General features: G+C 42.6%; 1 protein-coding gene across 4 annotated transcripts in view; it reads right to left on the bottom strand.

The window, feature by feature from the left end:
- Positions 1-27,656, bottom strand: part of RABGAP1L (RAB GTPase activating protein 1 like) — a 551,596-nt gene that overhangs the window by 196,490 nt on the left and 327,450 nt on the right. For all 4 annotated transcript variants that reach the window (XM_048861147.2, XM_048861149.2, XM_048861150.2 and 1 more), the window contains exon 14: positions 2,476-2,589. In XM_048861147.2, the coding sequence (XP_048717104.2) occupies positions 2,476-2,589 (114 nt within the window). The remainder of the gene's footprint in view (positions 1-2,475; positions 2,590-27,656) is intronic.

Genomic DNA, 27,656 nt, shown 5'->3' with positions numbered 1-27,656 from the left:
ATGTCTAAATTTAGTAGCTGATGTTTAACTTCTTACTAAATTACTGTTGGAATGGAAAGAATTTCACCATCATCATATAATTTGAATATATCATCCAGCTATTTCCCAAATACAGAACAGAAATATTAATTGAACACTTCTACCTTTCTGCATTATTATAGACAATTCTACCATTTCTGTCTAGTAATGAAATGGAGGATGAGACATGTAACGGGGAGAGGGAAGGGGAGTGCCAGAGGTAGTGCTCAGGCAGTTATTCATTCTGCACACCAAAAAAAATTAAAGGGAATACTGGATGCAACCCCCACGCCCTTGCAAAAGTGGTCCCTAGGAAAAGGTGCCAGCCCCGTCTTTGGGAGCATGGATCACTATGTCAGAGGTCCCCCATTGATGCCAACCCAGCAAAAGTTTTTGTGGGGGCACAGGTTGTCACTACTGCCCCCCACCCCATCCTTATAAAAGGAGGGAGACACAATTACCACACCTGTGGCTGCCTACCGGAGTAGGTATAAATTGTTTAAAGCAGAAATTTAAGATCTCTTGGGGTGTAAAATATGAAGTGTGTGTGAAATTTGTCAGTTGCTCAGTGACTTATATAAATATTTGGCGGATGGAATCCTCCTCCCCAACCCACAGAACACCTGCACGGCCACTACATTTCTCATACACAGTGAAGTTTTGGCAAGCGGATCCATAACGTTTGTAAATCTACTGGTTATCCAGCCATCCCATCTAGACCCACATACAACTCCACTCTGACCTGTCCTGGAGATAACTGCCAAAGAATGCAGCACTCCCTGCATGGCCTCTCTTTGGCCTGTTCCCCATGCAGCAGAATCATAGCTCTCTTGCTGTGGTTTGGGCTTTGCAAACCTGTGAAAGGGGCAGACACGAGCCTCCTGTTTTTGGTAATTGGATAAAATCAAAGATTGTAAAGGAAAAGACCCTTGTACAGGTTACACTAAATCAGATCTCAGAAGGTTTTTTGTTTTTTTGTTTTTCTGTGTATCACAGGGGTTGACAAACTACGGCTTGTGGCCAGCCGTTTTAATCCGGCCCTCGAGCTCCTGCTGAGGAGTGGGGTCTGGGGTTTGCCCCGCGCCAGCCGGAGAGCAGGGTTGTGGGCCGCGCCACGCAGCTCCCAGAAGTAGCGGCGTGGCCCCCCACTCCAGCTCCTATGCTTAGTGGCAGTCAGGAGCCTCTGCTCTTCATGCTGCCCCCATCCCAAGCAGCACCCCTACAGCTTCCATTGGCCAGGAACTGCAGCCAATGGGAGCTGCAAGGGCTGTGCCTTCAGATGGGGCAGCGTGCAGAACCACCGGGCTGCGTGCAGAGCCACCTGGCTATGCCTCCACATAGGAGCCAGAGAAGGGACATGCCGCTGCTTCCGAGAGCCGCTTGAGATAAGCACCGCTCACAGCCTGCACCCCTGAGCCTCTCCCTGCGCCCCAACCCCCTTTCCCCTCCCATCCTCTGAACCCGTCGATCCCAGCCCAGAGCACCCTGGAGCTGCACCCCCCAACCAGAGCCCTCACACCGTCCCGCATCTCAACCCCTATATTGTGAATATTCATGGCCTGCCATAATATTTCTATTTCCAAATGTGGCCCTCAGGCCAAAAAGTTTGTCCACCCCTAGTGTATCAGCTCAAATTGCACGTTGAAAGTCATAGGATAGCCAGTAACTGACTATTTTAGGGCAGACATGTCAGTTTGCAATAGGATACATAAACTTGCAAGAAGCCATTCGATGAGATATAACTCAACATAACTAATAATCCCACAGCTTCACTAAAATAATTCCTGCTGACAAAAAGAAAATCTAATCTAATCTTATTTCCCATCCCTGGCTGAAAATCACGATGGTGGGAGAACATAACAGATCTAGCCGTGATACCCCACTTCGCGCATCTCTCCACTGTGGCAGGTCTGTTTTTTGTGCCTGGGAACAAGTTACTTCACTTAGTGCCTAAGCTTCTTCATCTGTAAAATGGAGCTGATGATACCCTCCTCCATCAAGTGCTTTGAGATGTATGAGTGAAAGTGCTACATAAGAGTTAAGTGTTATTTGTTATCTGAGTAGCTGCTTCAGGGAGGCTTTTTGCTACTGTCACTGCAGAACTGGCTGTGAAGGCTCATCCTGCCCTGGCAGCTCTCTACTTCAGACCAAGTGACAAAGCTCAGTTGCCTTGTGCCTCTACTGTGACAGACCTATGAGACTGCACTGCCCATCAGCAAAGCTGACTTGAGTTCATAATATTCCCACAGTCTCACTTGGGAAGATACAGAGTATGAAGTTACAAGATCTATTTTAGTAGGTCTAATCCTGAGGAACACTGAAATTACATCTGTAATTCAAAATAAGTTTTAAGATCTTACTGACCACTGATTTGAACCAGACCAAAGTTACAAGAAGGGAGTAAAATTACAGCAAAATCTCAAACATTTTTTTTTAACTGAAAAAAACTGACCATACCTTACATATCTTGTATAGCGATTCCTGCCCGTCTCCTCCTGTGTCTTTGAAATAGTCATGTGCTGGAAATGTTCGATGAATGTCTCGTGTAATGACGCTCTCCTGGGCAGAATCCTAATGAGAGGGAAAAAAATATTATTAGCAGAGTTACAGTATAATTAAATATGCAGAATGTAAAATTATATCTGCAGTCAACATGGGTAACTGCCTTACTGACTCATCCCCCAAAAATGCACTTAAAAAAACCTCAATTCCAATAACCAGTTGACAGCTGCTTTAGTAAGAGCAACGTGGCAAGTTTTTCTTCCTCCAGGCTTAGGGTCCAAAAAGCTTAAACTCTGGTAGCACTTTAAGGAAATGGTTAGTCATTTAATTGTAGTTGCTTTTCCCCTGGAAATATTGCGTACTATATCCCTCTGAATATCAAGAAAACAGAGTCAGACTGCCTTGAGCAACCTTACAGATGCATTTCTTCAAAACGTATCAAGCCAACAGCAAAACTGTGCTAATTACAAATTAAAACTAGTAGTTTGAACCTGGCTATCTGAAAATACTTAAAATTGACCATTTAATGCTCTCAAGAAAAAAACAAACAAACAGAAAATGCTATTATACTAGTATCCATAATGGCCACACACAACTATTCATCTTGCCTCTCTCAGAACAGCAAAAGGAAGGAATAAGTGATTGTCAGACAAGTCCATACTTTCCCTTGCTACCAGTAACCTCTTTAATTCAGCTGAATTTTCATGCTGGCTAGTAATTAGATCTGTCTCTGTGTGCAAAAGGAAGCAGACTGCTTGGAAAGCTATGTGTCTGTCAAAAAACATCCAAATTATTGCAAATCAATCCTGGGAACTGGGAACAATCCTCTGTATAAATCCATGGTACACCCACATCTTGAATATTGCATGGATATGTGGTCACCCCATCTCAAAAAAGATATATTGGAATTGGAATCCTTACAACAGCAGTTTCACATCTTTGAAAAGGGAATTCCCAGATTTTCATTGGTGCTCATCACTTGTTTCCAGTTCTGAAGGTCCAAAGATATTGATCTTTGAAGTGGACACTTTTAGATATTAAAAGGCTACTTTAGGACACTTTCAGAAGGTTTTATGACTCCCTCTGAGCCCCACAGAATTGAGAAAGAGTAACTAAGGCATCTGGCTTTACAGGCTCAGGAATATGAAAAATAATCTCAACATATTTTGTTAAAATTCCCTAAAATATTTGTAAATGTGACACACACACAATATATAAAGATGTGGTGTAGTATAAAGGTTTTGTAAGCACTGGCTTGGAATGACAACATGTCTTTGCCACTTGTGAATATGGCTTTCCCAAACTCATGCCTCAATAAAACTTTACACCACACAATCCTGTACTCACATTCTCTCACTCCCTTTCCTCTCCACATTCTCCACATTTTTATATAAAAATATATAAAATTGACGCAGCATGTACATAATCCCACACAATTCCAGCTTCACAATCAACTATTTTAAAAATTCAATAGTCCTTTTCCTTTTAAAATATCTCACATTAGAATTTGTATGTCACATGTTGGAGTTTTGTGTATTGAGTGAAAGATTTTTTTTTGTGAAGTTCAGTTCAGCTTCTTTCCATAAATAGACCATCTCTTAATTATCATAATCTTTTATTCATCTGGGAGTATAAAATGCACCAATCTTAATTAAAAGAGAGACAGGAATTGAGAAAAAGCAGAAGGGGCTATTCCTGGGAGGCTTTTTAACAGAGTTAGATACTTGGATGAAGAGAATGGTTAGGTTAGCCCAATAAATACACTGGTCAATTTAGTTCTGTAGTATGCGACCTTAGTCTCAAACATATTAACTGCTGTCATAGCAAAAATAGCTTGTACTGGCATTAGAATATAATAGTCTTGCTAGATATGAGCCCAAACCAAAACCTTAGATCTGAACAGCCCTGAACTTCGGAGAATTCAAACCTGCCTATGAAGTGTGTGTCCTAGGCCCACCTCTGACCATTACAATACTGTGGGCTATTAATTCATCTTTTTTCAAGACGGTAAAAATCTTTATTTCATCCAACTGTCTCCCACTGTCCTCAGACTGTTTTCCGGCCAAGATTTTCAAAAACAACAAGTGATTTTGATTTATAGGCACCCAAACTGAAACATTGTAAATGGATCAATTTTCAGAAAGTGATGAACACCTCTCCTCTGAAAATGTGGCTCCTTAAAAGACCCTCAGTTTGGGAACCCAAAATTACCAGTCATTTAAAAAATCTTGGCTTCTAGGTATTATAACAGCTTGCCGTTAAGGAGGTGGATCGTTTTCATATGGAGGAAGTCTGGATTTGGATTGGTCCTGAGTAAAACTGACAAATTCAAATTAGATCCATTTTTTTTTTTTTTAAACAGCGAGGGTGATTAACCAATGGACAAACTACCAAGGAAAGTGGTTGATATCCATTTCTTGATGTCTTCAGATCAACAGCAGACGCCTTTCTGGAAAATGTGTTTTCCTGCACCCCAACCCCCTGCCGCACCCCGCACCTTTCCTGTACCCCAACCCCCTGTCCTCAGCCCCCCCGCACCCCAGCCCCCTGCCCTGAGCCCCTGCTGCACTTCACACCCCTCCTGCACCACAACCCCTTGCCCTGAGCCCCCTTGTACATCCCACACCCCTCCTCTGCCCCAACCCCTTGCCCTGAGCCCCCTTGTACATCCCACACCCCTCCTCTGCCCCAACCCCTTGCCCTGAGCCCCTTCCTGCACACCACACCCCCTCACCATACCCCGCACTCCCTCCCGCACCCCAGCCCCCTGCCCCAGCCCTACATTCATGGCCCTGCATGCAATTTCCCCACCCAGATGTGGCCCTTGGGCCAAAAAGTTTGCCCACCCCTGCTCTAGGCCTAGAGCTACTGTCAAGGCTCTTTCCCCACTCTGAACTCTAGGGTACAGATGTGGGGACCTGCATGAAAACCTCCTAAGCTTATTTTAACCAGCTTAGGTTAAAACTTCCCCAAGGTACAAACTATTTTCCTTCTTCCCTTGGACTTTATTGCTGCCACCACCAAGTGTCTAACAGATATATAACCAGGAAAGAGCCCGCTTGGAAACGTCTTTACCCACAAACTCCTCCCCAAACCCTACACCCCCTTTCCTGGGGAAGGCTTGATAAAAATCCTCACCAATTTGCATAGGTGAACACAGACCCAAACCCTTGGATCTTAAGAACAAGGAAAAAGCAATCAGGTACTTAAAAGAAGAATTTTAATAGAAGAAAAAGTAAAAGAATCACCTCTGTAAAATCAGGATGGTAAATACCTTACAGGGTAATCAGATTCGAAACAAAGAGAACCCCTCTAGGCAAAACCTTAAGTTACAAAAAGACACAAAAACAGGAACATCCATTCCATTCAGCAGAGTATTTTATCAGCCATTTAAACAAAACAGAATCTAACGCATATCTAGCTAGATTACTAAGTTCTAAGACTCCGTTCCTGTTCTGTTCCCGGCAAAAGCATCACACAGACAGAGAGAACTTTTGTTTCTCCCCTCGCCCGCTCCCACCCCCGCCCGCCCGTCCCCCCGCCTCCAGCTTTGAAAGTATCTTGTCTCCTCATTGGTCATCTTGGTCAGGTACCAGCGAGATTATCCTAGCTTCTTAACCCTTTACAGGTGAAAGGGTTTTTCCTCTGGCCAGGAGGGATTTTAAAGGTGTTTACCCTTCCCTTTATATTTATGACAGCTACTTATACTCAGATCCACCTACCATATTGTAACGTACATCGCCCACTGCACATCCATCTCTGAATTTGGCCCAATAGAGTCTAAACATAAGTGCAATTTAAGGAATTTAGGATGGTATACACTGAGGAGCTAGAAGAGGAGGAGGGGGTTAGAAAAGAAAACAACAGAGGATATAACAATCCATATGTGAAAGCAGACTGCACCTTACTTTAATTTACAATGTCTCACCACTGCTTCCTGCTACTCAGCGTGTACTTACACCAGGATTTAGAGAGGAGTGACAAGAATCATCAAGAGCATGTGAAAAAAAAGAAATTGTAAAGCTTAGGATTGTTTACCTTTGTGAACTATATAAAATAAGAAATGGCCTAGAGAAGATTCAATGAGAACCTCTGTTCTCCCTGTCTCATAACATAAGAACAAAGGGACATTTAACAAAATTCAAAGGTCAGAAATTCAAAACAGATAAATGAAAATATGTTTTCACACAATAAGAACGGCCATACTGGGTCAGACCAAAGATCCATCCAGCCCAGTATCCTGTCTACTGACAGTGGCCAATGCCAGGTGCCCTAGGGGCAGTGAAACTAACAGGTAATGATCAAGTGATCTCTCTCCTACCATCCATCTCCACCCACTGACAAACAGAGGCTAGGGACACCATTCCTTACCCATCCTGGCTAATAGCTATTAATGGACTTAACCTCCATGAATTTATCTAGTTCTCTTTTAAACCCTGTTATAGTCCTAGCCTTCACAACCTCTTCAGGCAAGGAGTTCCACAGGTTGACTGTGCGCTGTGTGAAGAAGAACTTCCTTTTATTTGTTGCTCCATGCATAATTAGGCAGTGGAATTCACTGCCACAGGAAGTCACTGGGGCAAGGAACTTAGCACAATTGAAAGACATTTGAATATTTATATGGAAATCAAGAAAAGAACTATAATTAGTAACAAACATTTTGGAAGGGATATTAAGACAATCTCTAACTATCAGAGCTCAGAATAGGACCTACTGTGGGACACAAATACCACCACATCTGCTTACAGTGGGCTTTCCTTAACTTTTCTCTGGCATATCTGGTGCTCACTTCTGGCAGAGATGGGATAGCAGACCAGATGGACTTTCATTCTGATCCAGTCTGCCAATTCCTACATTCCAAAGAACTTTGCAAAATACAAAATTATAATACTAATAGTTTAAAAGAGCTAAATACATATGTAGATACTGTTCCATGCTTGTCCATTTTTCAGAACAAAAAAAGAAGGTAATATGCAGAGTTCAAAGGGGTCAGGTAACACCTGGTCAGACCCAGAGAAAAGTTACCATCCAGCTAAAAGATTAGGTGAATTTTAATTTTTTTCCTCTGTAAACATTCATTACACTATTAGAGCGGATACAATACAATCAATAATGCAACATTTCTTCAAAAAAACCCGACAACCCTTTACTCTGCCTGAGTTTTTCTTCATTCTTTCCTTTTTCTCTCTCTATTCTGCACTCTCTTTTTTCTGCTACATACTGATACATTTAGTCTGTCTCAATCTGTTTGGTCTTTCAAAAAAAACAACAAACCCCACAGGTTCCATTTGCTTCAAGGCATTGAGTGCCCGATGATCAGCTTGTCCCATTGTGATGGAGTACTATAAATTTAAAGTGGTCATTAAAAGCTTATCAAGGAGTCTCTTGAAGTTGCATGCAGAAGACAAAGACACTGTATATCAGAGAGAGTTTCTGCCTGTGGCATAGGTAAGTTGGAGGTGTGGTTTGAAAAAAAAAGGTGGTTGTCTGTCCACTGGAAGTTACCCAGACCATGATGTGCATACTCAGTGTCATTCAACATTTCTTACAGGCATAAAGGTGTAGCAGCCTCTAGTTCTTCTGGAAGGCTCTTTTCTACTTCTACTTTCCTTATTTTTACATGATTCTGTGGCAGTGAGATTCTGAATGGCTGCTATTGGGAACCATAAGAAATCTAATTATAAAAAATAAACAGATGACAATCCTGCACTACTTATTATTATTATTTATTTGTATTACTGTAGTGCTTCTTGCTAAATATTTTATATTTTGCTCTCATGCTGCTTCCATTAGCTGGGCGTTGGGATTGCTTCATTCCATTATAAGGTATTGATTTGATTCATTAAGCTGATGATTTTACTTAGTAAAGAATCAGCAAATATTACTAAAAAGTTCAAGTGACTACACTGGAGACAGAGTTAAGAAACTTTGGTTTAAGACTGCAAAAGGAAAACTGAGGGCATGGAGATAAATGATTGAGAGTTCCACTCTCACTCTTAATGAGAATACCATGGCTGTAAACCACTGAGAAAGTTAATTGAAGGCTACTCTTGCGGTTAAAGCACTGGTCTGAGTCAGAATACTCCTGACTGTGCCATTGACTCATTGTGCCACTCTGGGCAAGTCACTTCACATCCAATTAGCCACCTTAACTCACAATAAATAGTACCTTACTTCCCTGATATCAGATTACTGCAGAGTACCGATTTCTGATTAATTGCAAGAGTATGGCAAAGGTGATAGATTTGGGCTTTTACTTCCTATGCACGTCAGTTTCTTCATCTATATATTGGTAGTGTTGCAGGGCTTATCAAGTTTTATAAGGCTCTTTGAGAGCTCCACTGGAAGACATTATATAAGGGGAAAGTATTTTTATTGCTCCAGAAAACGACTTCAGTCAAATAAAAAGAGGTTAAGGTCATTAAAGTGAGGGTATTTTTTTAAACATGTTTATTCAACAGACTGAGGCTGTTCAACTGGCTGTTTATGTGTGTTCCGAAATTAAACCTAGTTTTGGAGATAAGAAGACCAGTGTAAATGGTTAAGATTTCAAGGAACTGCTGCTCTCCAGAGTTGGCTTATTTTTCACTTGCAAGTTGAGTGACTCCAGCTCTGAGGAATGGCCCTAATAAAATTCAGTTTAATAGGCCTTCAAATGCATGGCAGCCACTAACATTTGTACTGCCTGCTGCTAGCAAAATATTAATATTTGATGTTACAGCATTTTCATTTTAGAAGTCTATTAAGCTCGTGTCTTCAGTGTTTCTGGATTTTGTCATGGAACTGCATTCTTTAAGGTTTACACAGACTGAAAGAGTTGCTGATAGACTGATTTTAAAATATGTTTTATCTGCACATAGTGATCCTTATCAAAAGGAGACACGAGCCTTTTTGTATTTTTTGTTTCTACCTTTCTAGAACAGCTTAGTTTCCCCAATAATCCAAGCAGAAACGCTACAGAACTATTTTCAGTCGACTGGGTATCTTATTCCAACCAATAAGGATACCCAGCTGATCTCCAGTGCTAGGCATACAGTACAGCAAGCATTCTGATACCCCGAATATATTCCTGTCAATATTTGCCATCACAACATTGCTTTTTCAGTCCCCTAATTTGGAAACAGACAAGTTATTCTGAAACATCTTCTACTCTCTTGAATCCACCCTTCTCTCAGAATGGTTAAGGATCAACAATCCCATTAAAGGTTAGAGTAAGCTCTGTACAACGACAAGAAGGTACACTGACAGGAGATCAGTTAGAAATTTTTTGGATAAAGGGAAGAATTATTTGGAGTCTATCATCTTTGCATTTTATAGAAGAAAATCCAGTATCAGTGGTGGCCTGGTGTTTATGTGTTGGATTGGCAGTTCTTTGCATTACTTGGCAGTGACATTGGCTTTGGAAGAAAAGTAAGACTCCAGCTCCTTAGGCTGGTGGAATTTTGCTGCAATGTTCTTTCAACATCACTTGTCAGCCAATTCCAAAAACAGTTTTTACTCTCCTCTGTGGGAGAACGTGCATCCCAAGAGATGAAAGGTGGTCTTGTGGTTAAGGAACAGAAATGGGAATCAGAGAATATGCCTTCTAGTCCTGGTTCTGACGCAACCTGTTAGACCTCTGCATAGGCTGACTGCTGCATATTAGCTTCTGTACATCAGTTCCCTCAATTCTAAAACTGGGGTGATAACACTCACAGGGAAAGTAATTCATGTGTTTAAATCATCTTGATACATTAGATGGAAGCCACTATAAAGGTGCAGAGCATTATTCTTAAACTACCAATACTCAGCATCTCTGTAATGCTAACTAACATTAGCCCTAGAAAGCAGTCATCTGTGACCCAGAGAATACACAGGAGTCATAATAATGACCAAATAGTGGCAAGGGAGGACTGGGGAAAACAGATACTCTTCCCTTAAGTTCCTTTCAAACTATATCTATCAGTTTGCTATTCAGGGTGGAATGATTTAAATCAAAGTGAATCAAAGTGATTTAAATCACCAATTTTAATCATGATCTAAAACAGCAATCAGGAAACCTTGTTTAAATCACCGACTTCAATCTTGTTTTGCATTTGTACTTTTTAGTTATCTTCCTGAAGAAATGTTATTTTGATTGGTTGGCATAATTTGGTACTTTTTGCTAACCAAGAGGATACACTGTAATTATAGACATGCTTAACAGGTTTTTATTCAGTTAGGATATGGTGAACGATGCATATCATATTTACTCATGTGGGGTGGGAAACTGTGGGGAAGAGATCTCAAGATTGATGCAAAAATGATATTAATAACATTATTATAACAAAATATTTTTAAATAATTACAAACATGTTTGCACCTTTACTGACTATTAAGATAGAGCTACAAGAACATTATAGACATGCTGCTTGGAAATATAACAATGCATATGTTTAACTAGTTATGTTACAAAATGTTAAAGCTAATCAAAGAAATTCCAGAAGGTTTATGCCTCTATCTTCCAAGGACAACCACACTTCAAGACAACAGACCCTGTAAAACACAAACGTTTTAAATAGAGACCTAACTTTAAAAAGGAACGTGCAGTGTGTTATCAGAAAAGACTGTTACCTTTTCTGTAACTGGTGTTCTTCGAGATGTGTTGTTCATGTCCCTTCCATATTAGGTGTGTGTGCTCGCCACATGCACCAGTGCCGGAAGTTTTTTCTTCAGCAGTATCCATAAGGGACTGGCTCTGGCGCCCTCTGGAGTGGCGCCCGCATGTCACAGTATAAGGGGCGCTGTTGGCTCCCCCCACCTTCAGTTCCTTCTTGCCAGAAACTCCGACAGTGGGGAAGGAGGGCAAGTCATGGAATGGACATGAGCAACACATCTCAAAGAACACCAGTCACGGAAAAGGCAACTGTCTTTTCTTCTTCAACTGCTTGCTCATGTCCATTCCATATTAGGTGACTCCCAAGTAGTACCCCTGAAGGCGGGTAGGAGTTCAAGGATGTGTAGATTGTAACGCAGCTCTGCTGAACCGAGGGTCATCTCTGGCCTGCTGAATGATGGCATAATGCATCGTGAACGTGTGGACAAAGGACCACGTCATGGCTCTACAGATATGCTGGATAGGCATGTGAGCCAGGAAGGCCACCGAGGATGCCTGAGCTCTAGTCGAGTGGTCTCTGACAATCGGTGGCAGTGGGATCCCCACCAGATCATAACAGGTCCGTATACAAGAAGTGATCCAGTTAGAAATCCTGTGTGAGGACACAGGAAGGCCCTTCATCCTATCCACTGTGGCGATGAAGAGATAAGTCAACTTATGGAAAGGCTTGGTATGCTCTAGGTAAAAAGCCAAGGCCCTTTGGAAGTCCAGAGTGTGCAGCCACCTCTCCCCACTGGTCTTGTGTGGCTTAGGACAGAACAGAGGGAAGAAGGAAGATGTCCTGGTTCATATGGAAGGTAGATACCACCTTCGGCAGGAAGGCTGGGTGGGGCCTCAGCTGGACCTTGTCTTTGTAGAAGACATGTATGGTGGTTTTGAGGTCAAGGCTTTAATCTCAGAGACTCGCCTTGCTGATGTCATCACCACAAGGAAAGCGACCTTCCATGACAGGTGGGAAAGGGAGCAGGAGCCCAGCGGCTCAAAGGGTGGGCCCGTGAGCCTGCAGAGGACCCAGTTAATATCCCACTGTGGGACAGGGGTCCATACCTGTGGGAAGAGTCTCTTGTGGTCTCTCAAGAATCTGACCATCGTGTCATGAGAAAACGCCATCTGGCCCTGGATCAGTTGGTGAAAAACGGAGATGGCTGTGAGATGCACCCTAATAGAAGACTGTGCCAGGCCCCGGTTCCTCAGATGAAGCAGGTAGTCAAAGATAGAGTGTACGGAAGAGCATGAGGGAGAGATGCCATGCTTGGACGCCCAGCATCCATTTGGCCAGGTAAGTCAATTTGGTTGAGGGGTTCCTACTCCTTAGGAGGACCTGTTGGACCTCATCTGAGCAGGTCCATTGCTCCGGGTTCAGCCACACACAGCATCCATGCAGAGAGGTGGAGGGATGCGAGGTTGGGGTGCAAGAGCCGACTGTGGTCCTGTGACAGTAGGTCCAGTGGGTTGGGCAGGGGCCAGGGAGCGGCCGCTGTCAGGTTCAGCAGAGTGCTGAACCAGTGCTGGCGAGGCCACACTGGGGCGATCATGATAATCTGTGCCTTGTCTTTCTTGATCTTTCCTAGGACCCTGCTGATGAGAGGAACTGGAGGGAATGCGTACATCAGGTTCCCTGACCACCACAGGAGGAAGGCATCGGAGAGGGAGTCCTTGCCCAGGCCTTGCCGAGAATAAAACCAGTGACATTTCCTGTTTTGTCTGGTGGCAAGCAGGTCCACTTGGGGAATTCCCCACCTCTGGGGGATCACTCCGGGTGGAGTGACCACTTGTGGTGAGAGGAAACGTCCCTGCTGAGGTGATCCATTAGCATGTTCTTGACGCCAGGGAAGTGACAAGCTTCCATATGGATTTCATGGCTGATGCAGAAGTCCCACAGACAAAGTGCCTCTCGGCAGAGAGTCAACAAGCATGCTCCCCCTTGCCTATTGATGTAGAACATCAAGGCTGTGTTGTCCGTCAGGACTCTCACCACCTTGCCCGACATGCCAAGTGGACGGCCCTGAGTTCTTTGACATTTATGTGTAACGTCACCTCCTCCGGGGACCACATACCCTGGGTCTGGAGATCACCGAGGTACGCACCCCAGCCGAAGTCTGAGGCATCCGATACCAACTCGATGGAGTGATTGGGGTGTGTCGAACGGAACCTCCAAGACCATCGTGTGATCAGTCCACCATCACAGTGAAGCAAGTATCGTCCAGGGGATGGTACCAATCTTCTCTGGACTGGGAATAGACCGTTGCCAGCCATTGCTGCAGGGGTCGCATCCGGAGCCTGGCTTGGTGGACAATGTACGTGCATGCTGCCATGTGACCAGCAGATGCAGACAAACCCTGGCCATAGTCAGGGGAAACATGGAGACTTCCACGATGATGTCAACGTCTGGAACCTTTCTAGCAGCAGGAACGCTCTGGCGCAGGTCAAGTTGAACACCGCTCCGATGAACTCTATCCTTTGCACTGCAACTAACAGACTTTTTGTCGTTCACCAGGACACCCAGGAAGCGGCATGTTGCTTGCAGCACTGCAACATCCTTTTGGACCTGAGACCTGGAGTTGCCTTTGACTAGCCAGTCATCAAGGTACAGGTAGATCTGGATACCCCAACGCCTGAGGTAAGCAGCCACCACCGACATGCACTTGGTAAACACTCTCGGTGCTGCCACCAGGCCGAATGGGAGGACCACAAACTGGAGTGGTGGGGGCCCACCATAAACTGGAGGAAGTGTCTGTGACCTTGAAAGATCGCTATGCGGAAGTATGCATCCTTCAAGTCAAAGGGGCATGCTAGTCTCCCAGATCCAGGGAGGGGATGATAGATGCCAGAGAGACCATGCAGAACTTAAGCTTTTTTAGGTACTTGTTAAAGTCTCGCAGGTCCAGGATGTACCTTTGGGATTAAAAAGTACTGGGAATAGAACCCCTTGTTCCTGTACTCGAGAGGAACTTCTTCCACCACACCCAGCTGTAGTAACCCCTTTACCTCCTGAGCAAGGAGACTCTCATGAGAAGGGCCCCTGAAGAGGAACGGGGAAGGCGGGTGGGAAGGGGGGGGGAGAAAGGAACTGGAGGGTATAACCCCGTTCCACTGTACTGAGGACCAGCAGTCCAAAGTTATAGCCATCCAGGCAGGGAGGAAGATGGAAAGATGGTCAGAGAACACTGGGAAAGATTGATCCGGGGAATAGTCTGGTAGGTTGCCCTTGGGTGCACCCTCAAAATGACAGTTTGGATGCTTGCTTGATAGGGGTCAAGCCCGACTGGGCGGAGGAGGGTGGCTTATAGCCCTTGGCTCGCTTGTGGAGCTGGTCCTGCCGAGGTTGGTTCCCCTGGCCCTGAAGTTGCTGCAGTTTGAACCGCTTACACACTGGAGCTGGGACGTAGACACTCAGGGTCTTCAGGGTGATGCGGGAGTCCTTGAGGCCATGCAACTTGTTGTCCGTTTGATACATAAATAGGGCCCTGCTGTCAAAGGGCAGGTCCTGCAATGACTGCTGGGCCTTGGTGGACAACCCAGAGAGGAGCAGCCAAGAGACTTGCTGCATGGAGAGAGCGGAAGCCATAGTACGGGAAGCAGCAGCAGCATCCGACGCAGCCTGGAGGGCAGCGGTCGTGGCCTCATCGAGGATCGCTCAGAACTCCATCTTGAAAGTCTCAGGGAGCAACCCTTTGAACTTGGCCATGGCTTGCCACGTATTAAAATCCTATTGGCCAAGGAGGGCTTGGTGGATGGCCACACTCAGCTGAAGGCTGGAAGACAAATAAACCTTACATCCAAAGAGATCCAGCCTCCTTGAGTCTTTATTTTTGGGGATGGCCCCGGGTTGTCCTTGCCTCTCCTTATGGTTAACCGCCTCAACCACAAGGGAATTAGGGGCTGGGTGGGAGTATAAGTACTCGTGCCCTTTGGTCGGCAAGAAGTACTTGCATTTGTCCCTTTTAGAGATATGGGCCAGGGAAGAGGGGGTCTGCCACAGGGCATTAGTGATCTTAGTAACCCTTTCATGAAGGGGTAGAGCCACCCTGGCAGGAGCTGAGGAGCAGAGGACGTCAAACAGCATGTCCAAGGGATCTTCCAATTCCTCTGCCTGAAGTCCCAGGTTAGAAGTGACATTCTTCAAAAGTTCCTGGTGCGCCTTGGCATCGTCTTGAGGACCTGGATGAGGGGGCCCTGTGATAGCCTCATCTGGCAACAACGAGGACAATGCCAGTGCCGTGGCAACCTCCACATCCATTGGTGGTCTAGTAACTTGCTCCCCTAGGTCCTGGACCTGAAGGGTCTTACCCCCTGAAGCCTCAAGCACTGGAGGGGGACAGGATATCGAGGCTGCTGGCTTCTCTGAGGCTCCCAATACTGATCAGGCAGACTGGGAAGGTTGCATGAACCCTCAAGGGTTCCATGGCTACATGGCATCGGCCGCTATGCTTGGGGCCATGGGACAGGTTTCGGTGCCAATAATGTAGATGTCAGGGCTTGTCCCACAGACAGGGAACCTCCTCCGAGCCAGAGCTACCAGCAGAGCAGTCAGTCCCAGGCAACCAAGATTGGGTTGAGCGGTGGCTCTTGTCCAAACGGTGCTGGTCGCTGCATCCAGAAGTTGACCAGTCCAAGCAAGACTATCTTGATCAGGCTCTCGGGAACCGACGGCATTTGGTGGATCTGTGGTGGATACCTGGTGATCCATGCCTCTCACTACTCGACCGGTACCAGGACATTGAACGGGATTGGGAGCTACTATGGGCTCGTTGCTGGGAGGATCGTCCTGAGTAGGGCGACCTCCTTCTTGGAGACAGGCGATGATGGCCCAGTGATTGGTGGTCTCTGGTGTCCGATCGGTCTCGGGCCCTTGGAGTCAGTCAGGGCTGGTCCTGGAGTTCTTGCCGGGTGGCGCGTGTCTCAGAGGGCCTGCACCAATCTACCAGCGAGGTACGCCTCAAATCCCTTGATTGGTGACCCCAGCATGGGGACTGAAGAGGACTCCGCTGAGCCTGCCTCTCCAGTCCTGAGGCGTGAAAGCTTTAGGTAGGCGAACGCTGGCAGTACGTCCCTCTCGAAGGGAATCGGAACCACTGAGGTGGGTACACAAGCAATGGCATTGGCCTGCAAAAAGCTGAATCATTCATACACATGTGACTTGCCCAGGTGTCTACAAATTCCATCTTATTGCTGTGACTTTGCGCAGAAGAACGAAGGGGTTTCCACCCACAAGAGAGAAAATATAAAAGGCCTTGCAAGCCTCTCCATTTTGTCTTCAGCTGGCTTAAGAGATGGCCGCTCCACCCAAAAGAGATGTCTGAAAGAAACTGGAATAAAAGGACAGTAACTACAGAGGTGTGAGTGATTGCTGGACCCAGACTAGGAAGGAGTCCAGTCTGTGAAAGAAGCTTATTGGAACATTTCTGGGGGTGAGATTTCATCTGTATTCAGTTTCCTACTGAATTAGGCTTAGACTTGTGAATTTTATTTTATTTTGCTTGGTAACTTACTTTGTTCTGTCTGTTATTACTTGGAACCACTTAAATCCTACTTTTTATACTTAATAAAATCACGTTTTGCTTATTAATTAACACAGAGTAGCTGTGCATAGCTCTCTGTCAGTGTTATAGAGGGTGGACAATTTATGAGTTTACCCTGCATGAGCTTTATACAGAGTAAAATGGATTTATTTGGGATTTGGATCCCATTGGGAACTGGGTATCTGGGTGCTAGAGACAGGAGCACTTCTTAAAGCTGTTTTCAGTTAAAGCCTGTAGCTTTGGGGGACGTGGTTCAGACCTGGGTCTGTGTTTGCTGCAGACTAGCGTGTCTGGCTCAACAAGAGAGGGTACTGAAGTCCCATGCTGGCAGGGAAAATGGGCTCAGAGGTAGTCTCAGCACATCAGGTGGCAGTCCCAAGAGGGTTTCTGTGACCCAACCCGTCACAGAGACTGCAAGGGTCATCGACTCTAAACCCCTATTAAAAATGTAGGCCTTATTTCCAGCCTGAATTGGTCTAGCTTCATCTTCCAGCTATTGGAGCACGTTGTATTATTCCCTGCTAGATTGAAGAGCCCATTATTAAATATTTGGCCCCCATGTATGTAATTATAGACTGTGATTAAGTCACCTCTTAACCTTCACTGGTTGCTAAGCAAAATAGATCGAGCTCTTTGAGTCTATTATAATAAGGCATGTTTTCCAATCCTTTAATCATTCTCGTGGCTATTCTCTGAATCCTCTCCAATTTATCATTAACATTCTTCTTGAATTGGGGAAACCAGACCTGGACAAAATATTCAAGCACCAATGCCAAATATAGAGGTAAAATAATCTCTCCACTCCTACTTCAGATTCCTATTTTTATGCGTCCAAGAATAAAATTTGGATTTGGCCACAGCATCGCACTGGGAGCTCATGTTCAACTGATTATTCACCGCGACCCTCAAATCTTTTTCTGCTTCCCAGGACAGAGTCCCCCATCCTATACATATTGGCTTCATTCTTTGTTCCTAGATGTATAAATCTGCATTTAGCCATATTAAAACACAGATTGTTTGCTTGCACCAAGCTTACTAAGCAATCCAAATGTATGTGCATCAGTAACTTGCCCTCTTCATTATTTACCAGTCCCCCAACTGGGGTATCATCTGAAAACTTTCAGTGATAATTTTGTTTTCTTCCAGATCTTTAACAACAATGTTAAATAACGTAGGGCCAAGAACCAATCCCTTCAGAACCCTACAAGAAACACACATACAATTATGATTCCCCATTTATAATAGGGTGACTAGATGTCCGGTTTTCGACCACGACATCCAGTCAAAAAGGGATCCTGGTGGCTCCAGACAGCACTGCTGACTGGGCCATTCACTGTCCAGTTGGAGGCGCCGCACCATGGGGCTGGCAGGCTCCCTGCTAGCTCCCGCATGGCTCCCGGAAAGCAGCTGGCATGTTCGGCTCCTAGGCTTAGGGGCAGCCAGGAGGGTCCACGTGTTGCCCTACTCCCCACCCGCAGGCGCATCTCCCATTGGCTGGGTCAGGGCAGGAGATGAACTAGCGCAACTCGCGAGTGCTCAGCTGGAGGCTGTTGAGGGGTTGTGGTGTGCACCTCTCCCGCTGCTGCTAGCCCTCTTCTCCTCGTGCTCCTCCTGTGGCTGCTAGGCTCGAGCTGCGGCAAGTGCCCTGCAGCGAACCACAGTCTGTCACCCCATCGCCAGCACCCAGGAGTTTGAGAGGTATGTGTATCTCCATCTCCGAGTGCTGGGAATGGGGCTGCACCCCCATCCCCATCCCCCTGTCACTGCATCCCTCCCTGTCCCAATCCCCCTCACTGCATCCCTACCCGCCCCAACCCACCCCTGCATCCCATCCTACTCCCCTTACTGCATCCCTCCCCCATCCCATCCCAACCTGCCTGGCCACACCTACCCATCCCAGCCCTGTACCCCTTACAGCGCTCTCCCACCCATCCTCTCCACCTCCCAGAGCTGCCATATCCCGCACCCCCCACAGCCCTGCACCCCATTCATCTCCATACACTGCTGCACTCTCATTATGTCCCTATACACCTCTGTACCCCCCACAACCTCATGTACCTGTAGCCTTCTGCTTCCCCTGCATCCCCATCCACCCCACATACCCCCACTCTGCTCTCATCCTTGGTCTCTTTCCCGCCCCATCCTCTCTCCCCCACAATCTTTTCCCCTCCAGCCCACTCTCCTCCCTTCCCGGCTGGGTGATTTAGGCAGCCCCTAAATTGATGAGATAAAATATGTATGTATTCATTTCATAATACGTTTTTAAAAGAGAATGGAACTCTAAAAGAAATGTATTATTTCTTAAAAATTAAATGTTGTTGACTAGTACTTGCAGAAGAGCCAATGCATCATACATTTCTCTGGACCTTTGTCAAGCTACATTATAACTCTTTGTTGGAGACTCTCTCTTTTTATGTGTATGTCCAGCACCTACCACCCTGGAGCCCTGATCTTAGCTGGGGTCTCGAGGCACTAAACAACAATTGTAATAATAAATAATGTGGAAGTATATGTGTTAGTGCATGCTAGATGTGTACACATTAATACACGTGTGGGAGTCAGGTTCTACAGATTTATTTATATAGGTATCTGGACAGATGTGCATTTCTGGGGTTGTGCTCTATGGATTTGTATTTGGGCTTCAGGACTGGGCCTTTAATGGACCCATTGCAGCTGTGATAATGTGTGGTCCTAATTCCAAACATAAAACTACAATATAGGCATTTAGGAACTAAAAATTTATTAATTGATCTATCATTTCCACAACTGACTACCACTGACAAATGTGAACTGCAGTCCTTTTTCTCATAGATGGAACAGAATTGTTGCACCAATGTTGCATTATACAAAACCTTTATAAAGATAATGTGACATGAATAAATCCGGTTTTGTACTTGTCAAGAGCAATATCTGACAAGTAATTAAGAAAATAGAGCTAAGGGTGGAGCAGATTCTTAGTTTCCCATTTGGATTACCACTTATCCCCCTGAGAAAGTAAAATAGATCCCCAATTTATCTTTTACAAGTTATATTCTTACTAGCTGTCTTACTCACCTGCATTTGAAGCTTAAATTCACTTTAAGCTATCACACCTATTCACCCTTTTATCATTCATCCATTTTGTAGAGCAACACCAGCATGCAGGAGTATATGTATATGGCATTGGTGAAACAAATACTGGACTACTGTATCTGATTCTGGTGTCTACATTTTAAATAGAATGTTGAAAAATTGGAGAGGGTGTAGAAGAAGAAGTTTAAAAAGTTTAATTTTCCAGTAGTGTTTAAAATCTCTCCCTGGTGAGATGAAGGGTATTTGTATCACACATACCACCTCCCATATTCAAACTGTGGCAGCTCCTGGCCTTCTCCTAGTGCCTATTTGGGACTTACAGTAAAAATGAGCACATGAACGAGGGTGGGGAGAGCAAGTGACGGAGGGAGGTGGATGGAGTGAGCAGGGGTGGGGCCTCGGGAAGGAGTGGGACCTCAGGGAAGGGTGTTTGGTTTTCTGGAATGAGAAAGTTGGCAACCCTAATTTACAATTACATTTTGAGATCTATCATTTAGCCATCTTTTAATCCATTTACTGTGTGTCATGTTAATTTTATATCTTTCTAGTTTTTTTTTAATCAAAATGTCATGTGATACCAAGTCAAACACCTTACAGAAGTCTAAATATATTACATCATTATTACTACCTTAATCAACCAAACTTGTAACCTCATTAAAAAAGATATCAAATGACAAGTGCATACTTACAAATATGTTAGCTAAATGGAAAGCTCCTAATATAGTTCCTACTGTCACTAATGTGTAAATGGCAAGATGTTTTATGTACCAACATGGAATCTAATGACCTCACTAGACTAGTGTAAGAACCTATTTAACTACAGAATACTTAAAGGGAAATTATTTAATTACTGGCAGTTCACAAACACACTGTCAATCAATTCTGTGAAACAAGAATCATCTCTCCAAAGTCAACAACTGTTACCTATTTAAGCTAAAGATTTTGTAAGAGTTATTTAAGTTAAAAAGAATGTTTTGAGAATTAAAAACCTTTGTATAACAAAAGACTGTTTGGACTTTTTGAAAAAAATTTCATTTTCTTTCAAATTTCAGTAAAATTGAAAGAATATCTCAGAAACTGGACTGAATAAAAAGAAAGAGTTAAAACTAACTTCAAAAGTTATCTGGATCTTCCCTGCCACAAGAAGAATAAAGGTAATTTTAAAAATGTTACATCTTCGTCAAACAGACTGCATATTCAGGAGCTGAAAGTGTCACATAAGCCAACCCTGAAGGCAGGATGTCAATGAAAGGGTGACAACAACCAAATCTGAGTCTAACAAGCCTGAAAGCGGTGTGTTTTTCTAGAATTTCACAAAAATATGAAGAAGAAGAAGAAGGGTATAAAAACTCAGAAGTGAGCAGCCCACACTTACACCTTCTGCTACCCAGCTCAAACACAGGTCTCCGCAAGCAAGCTGCCAAAAACAGATTTCAGAGAAAAGGAGTACTTGTGGCACCTTAGAGACTAACAAATTTATTTGAGCATAAGCTTTCGTGAGCTACAGCTCACTTCATCGGATGAAGACTCGAGAAGAAACCAACACAAGTAAAACCTTCCCAAGATTTCAACATGGATTGGTGAGAGGAAATTAACTAAAACACAGCTAAGGGATTATATTTAAAATGTTTTAAATGATTTCTTAGAATACTGAAATGCTGCTGTAACTTAAAAAAACTGCTACATTGATGACATCTTCATCATCTGGACCCATGGAAAAGAAGCCCTTGAGGGATTCCACCACGATTTCAACAATTTCCATCCCATCATCAACCTCAGCCTGGACCAGACCACACAAGAGATCCACTTCCTGGACACTACAGTGCTAATAAGTGATGGTCACATAAACAGCACCCTGTACCGGAAACCTACTGACTGCTATACTTACCTACATGCCTCCAGCTTTCATCCAGACCACACCACATGATCCATCGTCTACAGCCAAGCTCTACGATACAACCGCATTTGCTCCAACCCCTCAGACAGAGACAAACACCTACAAGATCTCTATCAAGCGTTCTTACAACTACAATACCCACCTGCTGAAGTGAAGAAACAAATTGACAGAGCAAGAAGAGTACCCAGAAGTCACCTACTACAGGACAGGACAGGCCCAACAAAGAAAATAACAGAACCTTCAGCCCCCAACTAAAACCTCTCCAATGCATCATCAAGGATCTACAACCTATCCTGAAGGACGACCCACCACTCTCACAGATCTTGGGAGACAGGCCAGTCCTTGCTTACAGACAGCCCCCCAACCTGAAGCAAATACTCACCAGCAACCACACACCACACAACAGAACCACTAACCCAGGAACCTATCCTTGCAACAAAGCCCGTTGCCAACTGTGTCCCCATATCTATTCAGGGGACACCATCATAGGGCCTAATCACATCAGCCACACTATCAGAGGTTTGTTCACGTGCACATCCACCAATGTGATATATGCCATCACGTGCCAGCAATGCCCCTCTGCCATGTACATTGGTCAAACTGGACAGTCTCTACGTAAAAGAATAAATGGACACAAATCAGACGTCAAGAATTATAACACTCATAAACCAGTCGGAGAACACTTCAATCTCTCTGGTCACTCGATTGCAGACCTAAAAGTCACAATATTACAACAAAAAAACTTCAGAAAGACTCCAACAAGAGACTGCTGAATTGGAATTAATTTGCAAACTGGCTTGAATTAGGCTTGAATAAACACTGGGAGTGAATGTGTCATTACACAAAGTAAAACTATTTCCCCATGTTTATTTTTGACCCCTACTGTTCCTCACACGTTATTGTCAACTGCTGGAAATGGCCCACCTTGATTATCACCACAAAAGGTTTTTTTTCTCTCCTGCTGGTAATAGCTCACCTTACCTGATCACTCTTGTTACAGTGTGTATGGTAACACCCATTGTTTCATGTTCTCTGTGTATATAAAATCTCCCTACTGGATTTTCCACTGCATACATCTGATGAAGTGAGCTATAGCTCACGAAAGCTTATGCTCAAATAAATCTGTTAGTCTCTAAGGTGCCAGAAGTACTCCTTTTCTTTTTAAAAAACTAAGTTTCTTTTGTTAATCACCAACCAGTTAGACAATGTATTCCTGGAGAGGAGACCGGGGCTAAACATCGGTAAACAGAAATAGTGAAATGTAACTGGATTTAAGATTCTTACTATTCATAAATGGCCTATCTTAAGACAGCTCCTTAAATGGCTTCTTCTAAGTAATCACTAATTTAAATTTCTTCTTTGATTTAATAGGATTTAGTTAAAATTCCTTACTTTGCCCAGCTATAAACTGTTTAGATTATTAACAACTAGACAGACTTCACTTGCCCTGACATTATTTTGTCTATGCATAAACAGTTTTAAGTATCTAATAAGATACTAAAATTGAATTCCCAAGAATTTTGGAAAGTAATATATTTTGGTCTAAACTTATCAGGTGAAAAGTGCCCCAAAAGACAGTTCACTCTCATGTACATAAACTCTGTTAAAAGTTCCCCAGACAGACATTTGGAAGAGACTGTACCAAAAGGAACCAGTTTATTGTTTGAGTTCAGTCATTTGTGTGGTTTTGTCTAATTCCTTCTTCTTATTATTCTTTTTTTTAAAAAACAACAATCATGGTTAATAACTGTGATTGTTTTACTTGGACTCAATCATAGTATTCCCTAAGACATGTAAAAGAACGCCCGTAATTAAATAGTTAGAACCACACCCCTGAGCTGGTGGTCAGAGAAACTATTAGTAGAGCCAGCCTACCATTTCTTGTTCTTCTAAACTAAATATTTTTAGTAATTTCAAAAATAAAATTGCCTGGCATCCAACAATTTAAAACTAACCCTTTTGACCCTACATTCATGATTTGTGTCAAGCTGTATTTGGATGGAAATTGGAATTCAATTAAAAATGCATAAAAAAGCATTTTAAATTATTAGTTTAAACATACCTACTTTAATTGTGCTGGATACAGCAGAAAAAAGTTTAGGAAAACATATAAAGATTGAAAATTAACTGATTTATAAAACAAAAGCAGCATTATCTGTAGATTGTGAAATGAATTGCTTGTTGCTGGTCACCATATCTTTCAAGATTTTAGACTAGTAGATCAGATTCTGTCACACCCCATTGGTATTCACAGATCAGAGGATGAAAACAAGATTTCCTGTGTTTTCAGCACCCTATTGGTTTCTCAACTTTCAATTATCTAGTCATAGAACTGAACTGGTTCAATACACTGGAAAAAAAAATTCTCTCTGCTCCTGCAGAAGAGAGGATACTGCTCTCAAAAGCTGGTTTAGCGCTTCAACAAACTGGGGACCGAGATTCTTAGCCAGTGACTTCCAACAGTTCAGAAGTCTGATTTTCTTTAAAACTTCAACAGTAAACAAGTATTAACTGAATAATGTTTTTTATTTAATTGAAATTATTTTAGTAGATTATAGTAAATTCATCAAGATTAGAGTCCAACCCAAGAAAAGTGCAAAAAGTCCAAAAAGAGTCCAACCCAAGAAAAGTGGCAGGGGTCATAAAGGAAAATGTTATGGGTTGTGATAGAGGATATGGCATTGAAGAGCACTTTGGAGGGAGAGGACTGGTACAGTGGACCCCATCTGAATGGATAAATATAAGGAAGAAGAGTAATTTTATGCCTTAGCATAGATTGTTATAATTAAAAATTTAATTTAAAATAACTTTAAAGTAGTATTTAATTTAAATTTAAAAAAATCTCGTTTTAATCACTGATTTTAATCCATCTACTTTTATAGCACCCATCATCATAATATCTAAGCACTTCCCACATAAACTACATGGGCACAGCGAGATTTCTAATGGACTTCAGGAAGCCTTCTTCTCTTCTCCTTTCCTGGGTTGTAGGTACTTCTTTTCTTTTTTCTTCCCTGCTATTTCAATTTAACAACTTAATTTATTTGAATTGCTCTGGTTATGTGGGGAGGCTCTCTCACTAGACAGTACTGTCACTTCACAGTTCCCGCTCACTGGATGACATTTTCAAAATAATAATACATAGCACATAAACATACTCCTTGAATATATGAATGTTCTGCCATGACTAAAATAACCCAGAATCTGTTTAAATATGCAAACTTATAAATTAACTGACAATACCCTTTTTCTTAGTGCCTTTGAACATTCATGTCAGTCAGCAGCACAGATATAAAACTGCTGAAATCCTACCACAAAAGAAGCAAAGAATAACCCTCAAACACATGAAAGCTTTCATTATCAGGAAATGCAGTGAACTACATTCAGTATGTGCCCTCAAGCATGGAGGAATAAACAAGTTATATTGTAAAATAAAAACAAACAAAAAAAAAGATCTAATCCCTTCACATAAAGGATATTGTTGGGAAAATATCAGAAGACAGGACCTGCTTTGAAAGCTATAGAATCACCTTTCATTAATTTAATAACATAATACTGCCCAGTCACACATTTTCCTGCATCACAGGTTAACAACTATTCAACATGTCAAATTAAGGCTACATTAATAAACAGATTAAAAACAGAGATCTGGAGTTAAACAAAGAGTTCATTTGCTTACAATATGTTTAAAGGGCTACCATCAATTAAAAACACTTTTGTCTAATTTATTTTTAACTTAAATTGTTACTAGAATACTATGACTGAAAGAATTTTTTTTCACGTTTTTATAAATTTAATTACTTTGTGCACTTGGTGTTTTTCCATAGTCAGTTTAACTATTTCCTCTAGGTAGATAGTTAGATCACTATTTCTGTGGGTCTTTCACATCACAGCAGGGAACAGCTTGTTTTGTTTTGTTTTTTCAACAGGAAAATATGGTTGTAGGTGTAGCATCTGAGACTCGTGTAACTGATTAGGTTTCAAGATGGTGTCCCTTTAAAATACAATTTATCATGAGAATTTCACTACTTTCCAAACTAGTCAACATAAACCAAAACCAAACAAAACCCTTCTAGGAAGGAGCCCCCCCTTCCCCACCTGTTCTGGCCAACCAGTTGCCAGATTACTTTTCTGCCTCAATGTCCTTTTTCACTCCAGGCATATAAAAGAGTTCAACAAAGATTTTGGGGGTGACACAATGCTAACCAGAAACAGGCTTTGTAATCATGTCTGACAAACCGAGAAGATAACCAGACATATCATGCAGGGCTCAGTAGACTTAGCTGGGGAGAAGAAATGTTTGAGAATTCTGATGCTCTCACAAAACAGTCAATAGCAAAAATGACTTTTCATAAAGCAGAACCAATTAACCCATGTCTTACATGTAATGACATCCCTCAGCATTGTGGAACTGCAGCACGTACTGTGTTGTTTAACGAAGAGTCTAGGCATACAGAGTTACAGTGATGTGGTATCATTGCCTTAACTTTTTGTTTTACTCCTATACTTTTATGGCTTTGTATCTGCAATATTTTACCATGTCAGTTTTGTTCCTTTATTATAAATATATATGCATTGCGTCTAAAAGATTCTAACCTGTGATTAGGCCTTGACCTTGAATACTTTATAAAAGTGATTATGACAGTCAAATCAGTGTTAACACAGGAAAGAAATTCTGCAAGATACTCAACAGAATATGGAATAGACCAAAAAAAGAACGCGAGAGGAAAAAGAGGGGAGAAGGAGAGAAAAGCTAAAGACAGAAGAGAAGGAAAGAGAAATAACATAAAAGGGATGGGAATGGATCAACAGGACATGGTGAGAAAGATGATAGAGGAAGGAAGACATACAGGGGAAACGGAACAAGATAAATGATAGAGACAAAAAAAAGTCAGGAGATATCAGACTGATTATATTTTGCTCTCATTCACTCACAAACGGAGGCTATAAATCAAGCATCCTACCTTCAGTTTGGACCAAGGTAAATCAGATTGCAAGACAACTAAGATCAGTTGTACTCTGTTACTCTGACCAGGCTATAAAGATCTATAAGAGCCACACATAGTTATGAAATGGAAGAATGGCTTTTTCCTTTCTGAACCCTCTAGAATCTATCACTAAATCTGTTATACAATTCTACTGCTTCCAAAATCCTAAAATCTAAATGGTTAGATGCTGATGTGCTTACAATTTCAGCTCCCCCCCCAGAGTTGCTTTAGGCAGATGGATGCTCCTGCCCTGGATACTAGTGCTCACTACTTGTATTTAATTGCTATGAGTGAGTGGAAAATTAGGTAGTGAGCAATATGGCTCATACTAGTGACATGTTTCCTTTTTGAATCTTGTGTATTTATTTTTATTGAGGGAAGATGGATCCAGATTACAAGTGCTTTGGCTCACTTTCTCTCTCTTTGTCTTTCTGACAAGTGTTACTTGTGTCCGACATTTTTATATGAGCATTGCACTTCTAAATAGCTTTTAATTGCTTTGGTCTGATTATTTTTGGGCTTCCTAATGCTCATGTTGTATTTATCATACAGTATTTTTATAATCATGTTTGACACCTTTGCCTCTAGGTGCTATGGCTTAACTTGTAAAATCAAAAGAATAAAATACCGAACAACATTTCTATTTTTTAAAAACTTATAAAGATATCAAAGAATGTTGCAAATCAAAGAAATTAGTTTTTGCCACTGTGGAGTCTACGCTCTCCAGCATTTATATTTGTATGTTGAGATTATTTGACTCACATAACACTTGTATTTTTCTGTTTTTTAGGATATTTAAGAACTCTCCTAGGTCGGCTTGCCTGAGCCTTTATAACCTAGGTTAGTTCAGATGATATCTGTCCAAGTTTGGGATCTTTCAATTCGAGAAATTTACACTGGAAAGGTCAAAAGGTTTATTAGGATTCCTATTATTTACAGATGCTTAGTTCTGTTTTGAAACACAAATACTGTATAAATTATTCAGAATAGGATTTTGTGCATCAACATAACTGTGTCAGAGA

Source organism: Caretta caretta, chromosome 8 (genome assembly GCF_965140235.1).
Source record: "Caretta caretta isolate rCarCar2 chromosome 8, rCarCar1.hap1, whole genome shotgun sequence".
Classification (NCBI taxonomy): domain Eukaryota; kingdom Metazoa; phylum Chordata; order Testudines; family Cheloniidae; genus Caretta; species Caretta caretta.
Note: the sequence above shows the minus strand (reverse complement) of the source record. Positions and strands in the feature narration are given on the sequence as shown.